Below are 12,301 nucleotides of genomic sequence, written 5' to 3'. Positions count from 1 at the left end.
TAAAGAGGTAGATCAAGGTTTAAAATATAAACTCTAGTCTCTTTGGGACCAAGTGAACAATCCACAATATAAACGTCCGTATTACGGATGTGTCAACTGTCGTAACCTTTTACTTAATTCTTGTCAGGTGTTGCAAAAAGGCATTTCCCAAGACATTTCCCAATACAAAAAGTAATTTGACACCAGGTTAAGTCCAAAAAGGTATCGCAATATATAGTTCCCTAGAATTGGACAAAAAGTTAAGAATGAGCAATCATACAAAGAAATGTTCGTTCTAAAGTATATTTACCTGTTAACATACTCTCGTTCACGATACAGTTACCACTTATAAGAACAGCATCACAGTGTACTAGGCATCCTTTAGGAGGAATTATCAGCACATCACCAGGTACGAGATCTTCAGATGATATATCCTCTTGAACTGTATCATATTAAGATTGTTAGACAGTCTGTAGACAAGCTGTTGTAGTCAGTATAAATTTTAACTGGCATGATACTATTGGAAATCCTACCATAATCCCACTAAGAATCCCATATCCTGTTTGAACTCTCTAGTGTAAAATTTCCCTCCCAGGAATCCCTGTCTCCACTGGGATATCACGTCAAGAAAAACATGCCTATAGTGAATTTAAAGTACAGATGCACTGCTGGCAAGTGAAATATAAATCAAAAGATGGCAAGTTGATTTAGAGATGGCAAAGCTTTCTGTTAACTGGGAGAAAACGTATTTAACAGACCACCATGATAAATGTATATTGAAAACAGAATGCCACCAACTGTCAAGTTAATGGACCAGTATTTTCACCTGCATTGTTACGCAGCACGGTGATTCTCTCTGACACTGCCACCATGTCCCTTAATGTCACAAGGTGCTGCAAAATAATCAATATTTTTACAAACCAAAGCCTTATCACACAGGGTGCACACATGCTAATACATAAACGTTATTTTTTATTGTATTTGTTTGTAGCTAAACAAAGCTAATATTTTCGAGAAAAAATTTAAGTATCAATGTAACTTGTTGTGAGTAAACTGTAACTGTCTGGCACCTTGTTTGAGAGCATTGCAAAACATGTACCATGGCATATAAAAAATAATCCCATTTCACTGGAAAAGAAGGCTTCAATCCACATATCACTAAAAAATCAGTTCAATTGCCACAGGATTTATAATTTTGTATTTTTTTAAGATTCAATTGAAGAAATCGATTGAGTTTTTCTCATTTTGGTTAATGAAAAGAGATGCATATTTTCTTGGTAAAATTTCACAAAAAGCACTTACCTTTCTTGTTTGATATACTGTGATGATAATTGAAACCAATGAAACAATTAAAATGGTCACTGCATAATAATAATACTCATCAGTTGACCACAAGATGATGCTGCAAAACTGGAACACATAAAATGGATCTGCAACCTGAAATACATTATATTGCAAGTTAAAGGTTAAGGTAAAGTCTGCATCGAGACAAGTGGCCCAAACTGCTGAAGCTTATCCCAGGTTCTGTAGCAGTATTAGCAACCAGGACTATTTCTGCTTCCCCCGTCAGTACAAAAACTGAACATGACCTAAAATTACATACACCACACTTTTAAGCTACATGTAATTGTGCTGTTAATGCAAGCTAGTGTAATGTTAATTTATTACGGCAGGGACCGCGGAGGGGGCGCTGAGCGCGGGCGCAATCTCGCGCTCTGTTTATTTTTAAACGACGCGCACGCAAGACATTTAACGTTTGATCAAGCGTTCCTTTTAAGACATCACATTTACACTGATGAAGGGGTTTCCCCGAATCGTCTGTTAAAAAAAACTATTTTGCACTCCAAGAACACTTATTGAACAGTTGGATAATAAACCTATCAGATGTTTTGCTGTGTACTGTCGCTGAGTAACTTTACCCGTTGTCTATATAGTTTGTCTCCCCTGTGAGCTATTGCTGTTTGTAACTTCCCCTCCATTTTTTAGCCACGGCGGAAACCTCCACGTCCCCAGACGTACGTGGAGGTGACCCCCAAAATTTCTCGGTTCGATGGAAAACAATTTGCTTACTTATGGATGCTCTGCTCGCACAGCGTGCGCGGGAGCTCCGCTATGAAGTTTTTACACGATAAATGGCGGAACAGTGACCCCTAATGCTTGCTTGTCTTAGCCTGCTTTTTAGCCCTACCACTTTAAAATGGTCTCCGCGGTCCCTGTACGGTACCTACATGCATGTTGTGTATGGTTTTCTACTGGACATGTATTCTGATTTTAACTTCTTTTGTAGTCATATAAGGTATTTGGTAAACTTTATGAACAATGGGTAGATCAAAGAGGACAATATGGCCTAACCCTGGTACTGTACTACTTTTTTCTTACTGCAAAATATTACCTCTTCAAGAAAAAGCCTTCCATATGACTTGACCGTAACATCAATCACATTTGCACCATACATTTTCTGTCTTAAAACAAGACAGAACAGGATTTTGTTTAATGAACTGGATCCCTAGTCATGACTGTTAAGTAAACGACTTGTGTAAATACTTGTACTATAGCACAAGGCAGTGTACTAAAATGTCCTCATGAAACACACAAATAGCATCAGGGCCTTAAAAGATTTCAATAAGCATTTCAAATAGACTCAGTCATTTGAATGCCAAAGAAACCTGGGTGGTTTTAAATCAGAAAAAGAAAGGCAAACATCCAAACCACATAACCCATGTAACATCCTTCCTCGGTGGCACCTCGGTTCAACACCCGTCGGCTTAAAACGCAGACCATGCAGACTGCAGACTGCAGACGTCCTGTGCAGACTGAGTAATTTTCTTTTCTACTTTTTTTACATTGTGTTTCACAAAACTTTTCACGAACGGTTTCTAAAGTTCGTTTGAAATTCGCGAAGTTCACTACGAACTTAAGAGGGAATTTTATATATGTAATTGTCAATCAAATTACGAACCGAAATTGTGAATTTCACGTGCCAGCGAAGTTGAAAGGTTGAAGAGTTCGCAAGTTGAGAAGAAGTTTGTCCAGTTTGTTTAATCTGTTCCCAGTACAGCAAAAAGCAATCCCAAGTCCAGTAAGGCAAGAAATCAACGGACTATTAAAAACGCAAGGCTGCCCTGAAAATGGTTTGTGAATGTTACAACTGAGTTTTCCCAATGTCACCCGACACCCAACTAAAAATAGATTACAAGTTCTACCGTGTGCAGTTTCGAAGGAAACAATTTCAACAGATGAACCGGTTTACATGTAAAAATACTGTTTGCGTGTGCCGTAAAAATCTTCTACAGAGAGAAAAAAAAAACGTTTTCCTTCACGAATACACATCAGTTTAGAAAAACTGCGGAAACCAGAACTTTTCAATTCCATGTTGTTTATATACTTCTGTGTTTACACAACACGCAAGTCGCGCCATCTGTCTGTTCGTGATTAACTCTGTTTCTCTGAAATAATTTATATATTTTGTAAAAAAAATAAGCTTTGGTTGAAATTTTTTTTACTTCCTTAAATAAACTTACCAATAAATAACACTTGCTTTGGAACAATTGAAATGTGTATTTATTTACGAATTACTTATATTTTATTATTAAGAACAGTGTAATGAAATACAAAATAAAGCGTAAATACCAACTGCAGCATTTGATTACGTTATAAAATTGAACTAAAAACATGTACCGTAAAAACCCGCAGATAAGCCGCACCTTTTTTTCCAAAAATTTTCGCTCGAAAGCGGGGGTGCGGCTTATCTGCGGGAACATTCGGAAAAGGTGCCGTAAATTTTTGTTAACTGATGCTAATTTATGGAAAATTATGTAAATTAAAAAACCTAAAACTACAAGAGAGTACCGGTCATTGCTTTTGCAAGTTTGACAGCTCCTATACTGTTTGCAGTGTCGACAATGCCCTATAACTTTAACAGTAATATTGATACTTTTACGAGCGAGAAAATACCACGAGTATTCACGAGTAAGATGGCCAATTGTTTCTCTCTCATTTTGCACTTTGATGAAAAATACGTCGAACTGATTACGAAACTCTCATTATGCAACAAGTTTTTCTTCAATAGATGGCTCCCAAGCCACGAAACTCGAACGCCTCCATCGCCATCTTGTTTTGCTTTACGTTCTCGCCCTAGTCCCATATTTCGCGTCCGATCAAATGCCTGGTTACTAAGCTACGAACGTTCTGCAAACGAAAGTTCTTGTTGTTGTCACACAAAAATCTATGGAAAACTGCGTTGAATGAAGAAATACCTGCCAACAAATGCCAGAAAAAGATCACCCATAAAATGTCAAAGTTGGTTTTCATTATATTAAAGAGCTCAAATTGTGGGTAAGACTGAAGTATTTTCTGTTTCAATGTTCATTGAGTTTACGTTCGATGAAGAAGACTTCCTAAAGACTCAACTTTGGATTTTTGACTTGACTTTGGATTTTCTTTGATTTACTTTCAAAAAACTTTTTTTCCAACATTTAAGTTGTTAAACTCAGGGTGCAGCTTATCTGCGGGTGCGGCTTATACGCGGGTGTTTACGGTAACTAAACAAATAAACTGTTATCTCAACAAGCTAGGACCTTATTAAAATAATCCTTGACCTTGAAGCCAACTTTCGATGATTTTCTGCCTTCCTGGACTTGAAATTGATTTTCCTTATACTGTGAACGGATTCATTTCACCAAATTATACGAACTGGACGAACTTTTCTCAACTTTTCAACTCAACCTTTCAACTTCGCTGGCACGTGAATTTGATTGAAAATTACGTAATGAAATTCCCCCTAAAGTTTGTAGCGAACTTCGCGAATTTCAAACAAACTTTAGAAACCATTCGTGAAAAGTTTTGTGAAACACAATGTAAAAAAAGTAGAAAAAAAATTACTCAGTCTGCACGGTCTGCACGGTCTGCACAGTCTGCAGTCTGCATGGTCTGCGTTTTAAACCGACTGGTTCCACACACAGACAAGCTCTATGGGATATGCTCTTTAAAGCCATGATTATTTTACAGTACATTATATACCCAACAGCAATTTTTCTCTTAGCAATAAATGATTCTATACCTCTTTTGAACTTCATCTAGTGACAGTCCAGATGAATACTGGTAAAACTGCCCTGGATAAGTATCAACATCTAGGCCTCTATATAAAAAATGATTTTTATAAAAAGTCAAACACTTTATTTGATGTTCAGAGCAACTGTCTGTAAATATTGAGTGGCAGATGGAAAAAAATTAATTTCTCTCACTTTTTGCTCAAAAATCTTTTAAGTTGCAAAAAAAGGTTTACTTTGTTTTCCCATGAGCCCTTTAGTTTACCTTAAGAAAACTTTAAATTTACTATCACAAACTCTACTCACATCCCCAAACCAAGCCAAACCACACCACTAAAATGCTAAAATCCTAAAATAAAATCTCAGAACACAAAGATGGAGTATCATCCCAGTAGACAATGCTGGAGTACTATACTGAGAGACAATGCTTGACCATCCCAGATCACATTGGTGATGTACCATCAAAGAAGACAATACTAAACTACCATATCAAATGACAATGTTGGAGTATCACCTAATGAGACAATACTGGAGTCTCAACTCAAGAAACAATGCTGAAGTATCATCTCAGGAGACAATCCTGGAGTACCATCTCAGAAGACAATATTGGAGTATCATCTCAAGAAACGACGCTGGAGTACCTTCTCAGCAGACAATGCTGGAGTACCATTCCGAGAGACAATGCTGGAGTACCATCTACAGGAAGCAATGCAGGAGTACCATCTCAGGAGACAATGCTGGAGTACCATCTCAAGAGACAATGCTGGAGTTCTATCTCAGGAGACAATGCTGGAGTACCATCCCAAGAGACAATGCTCGAGTACCATCTCAAGAGACAATGCTGGAGTACCATCTCAGGAGACAATGCTGGAGTACCATCCCAAGAGACAATGCTGGAGTACCATCTCAAGAGACAATGCTGGAGTACCATCTCAGGAGACAATGCTGGAGTACCATCTCAAGAGACAATGCTGGAGTACCATCTCAAGAGACAATGCTGGAGTACCATCTCAAGAGACAATGCTGGAGTACCATCTCAACAGACAATGCTGGAGTACCATCTCAACAGACAATGCTGGAGTACCATCTCAACAGACAATGCTGGAGTACCATCTCAACAGACAATGCTGGAGTACCATCTCAACAGACAATGCTGGAGTACCATCCAAAGAGACAATGCTGGAGTACCATCTCAACAGACAATGCTGGAGTACCATCTCAACAGACAATGCTGGAGTACCATCTCAACAGACAAAGCTGGAGTACCATCTCAACAGACAATGCTGGAGTACCATCTCAACAGACAATGCTGGAGTACCATCGCAAGAGACAATGCTGGAGTACCATCTCAACAGACAATGCTGGAGTACCATCTCAACAGACAATGCTGGAGTACCATCTCAACAGACAATGCTGGAGTACCATCTCAACAGACAATGCTGGAGTACCATCTCAACAGACAATGCTGGAGTACCATCTCAAGAGACAATGCTGGAGTACCATCTCAACAGACAATGCTGGAGTACCATCTCAAAGACAATGCTGAAGTACCATCTCAACAGACAATGCTGGAGTACCATCTCAACAGACAATGCTGGAGTACCATCTCAACAGACAATGCTGGAGTACCATCTCAACAGACAATGCTGGAGTACCATCTCAACGAGACAATGCTGGAGTACCATCTTAACAGACAATGCTGGAGTACCATCTCAACGAGACAATGCTGGAGTACCATCTCTGGAACAGACAATGCTGGAGTACCATCTCAACAGACAATGCTGGAGTACCATCTCAACAGACAATGCTGGAATACCATCTCAACAGACAATGCTGGAGTACCATTTCAACAGACAAAGCTGAAGTACCATCTCAACAGACAATCCTGGAGTACCATCTCAACAGACAATGCTGGAGTACCATCTCAACAGACAATCCTGGAGTACCATCTCAACAGACAATGCTGGAGCACCATCTCAACAGACAATGCAGGAGTACCATCTCAACAGACAATGGAGGAGTACCATCTCAACAGACAATGCTGAAGTACCATCTCAACAGACAATGCTGGAGCATCATCTCAACAGACAATGGAGGAGTACCATCACAGCGAGACAATGCTGGAGTACCATCTCAGCAGACAATGCTGAGTACCATCCTCAAAGACAATGCTGGAGTACCATCTCAACAGACAATCCTGAAGTACCATCTCAACAGACAATGCTGGAGTACCATCTCAACAGACAATCCTGGAGTACCATCTCAACAGACAATACTGGAGTACCATCTCAACAGACAATGCTGGAGTACCATCTCAACAGACAATGCTGGAGCATCATCTCAACAGACAATGCTGGAGTACCATCTCACAGAGAGAACATCTCAAAACAATGCTGTCGAGTACCATCTCAACAGACAATGCTGGAGTACCATCTCAACAGACAATGCTGTAGTAACTTTTCAACAGACAATCCTGGAGTACCATCTCAACAGACAATCCTGGAGTACCATCTCAACAGACAATGCTGGAGTACCATCTCAACAGACAATCCTGGAGTACCATCTCAACAGACAATGCTGAAGTACCATTTCAACAGACAATGCTGAAGTACCATCTCAACGGACAATGCTGGAGTACCATCTCAACAGACAATGCTGGAGTACCATCTCAACAGACAATGCTGGAGTACCATCTCAACAGACAATGCTGGAGTACCATCTCAACGGACAATGCTGGAGTACCATCTCAACAGACAATGCTGGAGTACCATCTCAACAGACAATGCTGGAGTACCATCTCAACAGACAATGCTGGAGTACCATCTCAACAGACAATGCTGAAGTACCATCTCAACAGACAATGCTGGAGCACCATCTCAACGGACAATGCTGATGTACCATTTCAACAGTCAATGCTGGAGTACCATCTCAACAGACAATGGAGGAGTACCATCTCAACAGACAATCCTGGAGTACCATCTCAACAGACAATCCTGGAGTACCATCTCAACAGACAATCCTGGAGTACCATCTCAACAGACAATGCTGGAGTACCATCTCAACAGACAATCCTGGAGTACCATCTCAACAGACAATGCTGGAGTACCATCTCAACAGACAATCCTGGAGTACCATCTCAACAGACAATGCTGGAGTACCATCTCAACAGACAATGCTGGAGTACCATCTCAACAGACAATGCTGGAGTACCATCTCAACAGACAATCCTGGAGTACCATCTCAACCGACAATGCTGGAGTACCATCTCAACAGACAATGCTGGAGTACCATCTCAACAGACAATGCTGGAGCATCATCTCAACAGACAATGGAGGAGTACCATCTCAACAGACAATGCTGGAGTACCATCGCAAGAGACAATTCTGGAGTATCATCTCAACAGATAATGCTGGAGTACCATCTCAGGAGACAATGCTGGAATACCATCTCAAGAGAAAATGCTGGAGTATCATCTCAAGAGACAATGCTGGAGTACCATCTTAGCAGACAATGCTGGAGTACCATCTCAACAGACAATGCTGGAGTACCATCTCAACAGACAATGGTGGAGCATCATCTCAAGAGACAATGCAGAAGTACAAATTCAATACACAATGCTGGAGTATCATCACAAAAGACAATGCCGAAGTACCATCTCAGGAGACAATGCTGGGGTACAATCTCAAGAGACAATGGTGGAGTATCATCTCAAGAGACAATGCTGGAGTGTCCTTAAGACACAATGCTGGAGTACCATCTCAAGATACAATGCTGGGATGCCATCTCAAGAGACAATGCTGGAGTGCCATCTCAAGACACAATGCTGGAGTATCATCTCAAGATAAAATTGCTAGAGTATCATTTCAAGAGACAATGCTGGAGTATCATCTTAAGAAACAACACTGTAGTGCCATCCAAGGAGACAATGCTGGAATACCATCTGAAGAGGCAATGCTGGAGTAGCAGCCAAGGAGATAATGCTGGAGTACTTAATCTCATACTGGACTACCATTGTCATTTAACCAACTTTACTTACACATAGCTGTTACTGGAAACCCTTAACAGGAATAACAACAATGTGCCGTATGATATTGGGTATAAAAGGAAGCATGCATCCACGCATGCAAGCATGGATTGATTAATGGACAGACAGACAGACAGACAGACAGACAGACAGACAGACAAACCAATGGAGGAACAAGCGACCTACTTTCAAAAATTCTTATTTTCATACAAACCTTAGAAATTGAAATATCTCTTGGTGTTCATTCCACATATATCTTAGTTGTCTATGGCAAAAGTACTTTCTTTGTGAAGTCTGTGTAGAGCAAAAGTAGAAATAATATTTTATATTTGGAACAAGTTTATCGCACATTTACTGCTATCTAGCTAGTTAAAAAATTAATTTCAAAAAAAAAAAAATTTCCCTTGGATTTGTTTTGTTTTTCAACCACTTATTGTATGAATAACTTTGTTATCTTGGAATCCTTTCTATCTAAAATACTGTGCAGTGTTTGTTGACTTCATAGCAGATAGGAGACTTTATTATTTGCTAAAGCTGTATTTGAACTCTGCAATTTTACAGTAGTATTCTACTGAGTATAAAGTTACCTACATGTAATTACATATAATTTATGTTGACCTATAGGTAAGCAGAACTTTGTAAATCTCTGTATGGAATTTCTGTAGATTCTGGAAGAAATTCATGGTAGAAGGGTCAAAATTCTAATAATTCACTGCAAAACTAAAATTGTGTTTGCATGTAACGTTTTTTCATGACAAAGTAGGAACCTTAGTACTGACATAGTTCACTCGTGAATAATTGGAAATAAAGACGGTGCAGGCGGAGGTTTCCTCTCGTCTTTCCCCCCAACAGAATGAAAATATAATCTAAATCAGTCACCACTTCCTGCTAGAACTAATTTATCTATTTAATCAAGGTTGCAGCAACAAATGAAAAGAAAGGATGCAACCAAATCTAAAAAAAAACACTCATAAATTCTAATCACTCACCCAACAATATGAATCATTAACACTTAGCAGCCTCTGAAAAAAAAAATCATTTTGTTGAGCTAAAAGCTAATAATGGAAATAATAAGTTTAGGTTTTGTTGCCTCAAGGTGCAGGTATAAAAAATGAAAATTTGGCCGGAAAGCAATCTTCAATTTTAGCCAAACTACACCATAATGTTTGTTTTAAACAACACCAACCCATGCTCCAATTCCTACCACCAACCACAACTTGTCAAGCCTATCTGCTGCCAATTTAACTCTGACTGGCTGCAATTGGCCTCAGTGCCACTTTTAACATGTATGCCTTGTGGCAAATTGTTCACAGCCCCACCCCCAACATGAACGTCCACCCATGATGTCCCCTCACGGCACACAACTCCGCTCCACTACATTTCTATACCCATCTCTGCTCTTGAAACAATAACATTATTGCCTGCCCAGAAAATTTCTCAGATGATATTGACCGTGACAGGACTTATGGAAGGCTTTTGTATTGTATTGCGTGACTCTGAACTATGACCGGCAGAAGTGACAACTTACAAATCAGCAACTGGACATGATGTTTGCAACAAAGTTGAAGAAGCGATTTGCGGGGAAATACAGCATGGCAACTACGTTGGTTCAACTGCAAAAAATGCTATAGTAAGTGTGCTAGGAGCAATACCAAAACCCGACAGTGACAAAACCTGTCTTATCCACAGCTACAACTTTAATTTATGCTGAGGAGTTAGGATCAGGCACAAGAAGAACGGATAAAGGTAAACAATACAAAAGTTTCAAAGTTCCTAGAAATGTGGCTTTGTGCCATGTGATGAGGCAGATAAACAAAATGAAGCCTCTCCTTGTTAATTTTTACAATAATGAGTTTCTGTCAGTTGAAATGGAAGGTCTAAACAATTTGCTTGACAAACTGCTCAGGATAATATTATTATCTCAATAAGCTAGAGAAGGAATCAGATATTATCAGAGTGCTAATTCTTGGTATGAAGTTGACAGTTCTAATCAAAGCAATCGCTCAGGAAAGTCTTATCAGGCTGATAGTAAATTATGGGAGTAACAGCGGAATGCAGAACAGCGGAACGATAAATGGCGTAACAAGTTGTTTTCCATTTTTTAATAAGTTACTTTATCGTTTCCTGTGAGCTAAATTAAATTCTGTCTTTGCAGTTTTACTAGCAGTGGTACCTGGAACCTCTTTTTTTTTTAATTTTCCACACTATAGGCTGCAATATCATTTATTAACATGTTATCCTTACCAAATTAGGGTTTGATCAGTGATAGCGTTGACAAGTAATGGCTCCAAACTGCCCTAATAGAAGTGCAATAGAGACCAGGCTTATTTACTGCCTCATCAATACTGGGCAAAGCTAATCTAGTTGTTGATGATTTTTTGCATTTGCTAAGTCAGCGTTTCAGATGCCTGTTGCTCCCCAGTATGCTCCCTAAACATTGACTGATACAGGGGTATAAAAAGGGCATAAAACAGGTTCAGTGTCTCCTAGATGCCTGCCGATTACCATTGATCATTTGAGCCCCATTCAGTGTTCTTTGGGCCTGTCCACAAGACCATGTGATGCTGTGGGCTGCATGCTGCTTGGGATTTTTTGGTTTCCTATGAGGGGGGAAGTTCACTGTGAACTCTGTTTCATCTCAGCAACCATACGACTGTCAGTGACCTGCAAGCAGACTCACTGGTGAAACCCACATGTTTTAAAGTCCACATCAAGTGCTGTAAGACAGATCCATTTTGCATTGGTGTGACGAGGGCTCTGCCTGTCCCATAGTGGTTTTGGGCAACTATCTGTCTCAGCGTGGGACTACTTTGGGCCACTGTTATCGCAACGGTCGTCCACATACTCTGCAGTAGTTGTCATTCACTGTGCAATCAATCTTACACATGGCAGGTTACTTTTGGTATACTCAGGTCAAAGCTTTCGTCTAGGGGCGGTAACCATGGCAGCTTCCTGTGGAGTCTAAGATCACGTTATCAAGACCCTAGGTTGATGGTCTTTATCCATACACCAGTTTACTGTGGCTGTGGCTGTGGCTTGGGTGCCCCAACCCCCTTTTCTGGTGGGTTGTTTTGGACCAAACTCGTAAGTCCCTTTAGCATGGCACTGAGAGCTTGTGGCTGGGTTGTGGGTTGGGCAGGCCAGTTTTGCATTCTACTGCCTTGAGGTGTGATTGCAGTTGTAGCCCCCAGGTCTCTTGGGCACCTTACCTCCACTTGTAACATGGGCATTAAATAATGGATTTTAACAT

The 12,301-nt window shown here is 40.0% G+C and overlaps 1 protein-coding gene across 2 annotated transcripts in view; it reads right to left on the bottom strand.

The window, feature by feature from the left end:
* Positions 1–12,301, bottom strand: part of LOC144658028 (polyamine-transporting ATPase 13A3-like) — a 42,199-nt gene that overhangs the window by 22,698 nt on the left and 7,200 nt on the right. For both annotated transcript variants that reach the window (XM_078518356.1, XM_078518357.1), the window contains exons 6-12: positions 10,041–10,073; positions 9,266–9,345; positions 5,039–5,116; positions 2,372–2,441; positions 1,282–1,416; positions 806–872; positions 290–421 (exon numbers count right to left, since the gene is read on the bottom strand). In XM_078518356.1, the coding sequence (XP_078374482.1) occupies positions 290–421; positions 806–872; positions 1,282–1,416; positions 2,372–2,441; positions 5,039–5,116; positions 9,266–9,345; positions 10,041–10,073 (595 nt within the window). The remainder of the gene's footprint in view (positions 1–289; positions 422–805; positions 873–1,281; positions 1,417–2,371; positions 2,442–5,038; positions 5,117–9,265; positions 9,346–10,040; positions 10,074–12,301) is intronic.

This window comes from Oculina patagonica, chromosome 6, assembly GCF_052425735.1.
Source record: "Oculina patagonica isolate OP01 chromosome 6, crgOcupat, whole genome shotgun sequence".
Lineage (NCBI taxonomy): Eukaryota > Metazoa > Cnidaria > Anthozoa > Scleractinia > Oculinidae > Oculina > Oculina patagonica.
The sequence above is the reverse complement of the archived record's forward strand: the minus strand, read 5'-3'. Positions and strand labels throughout refer to the sequence as shown.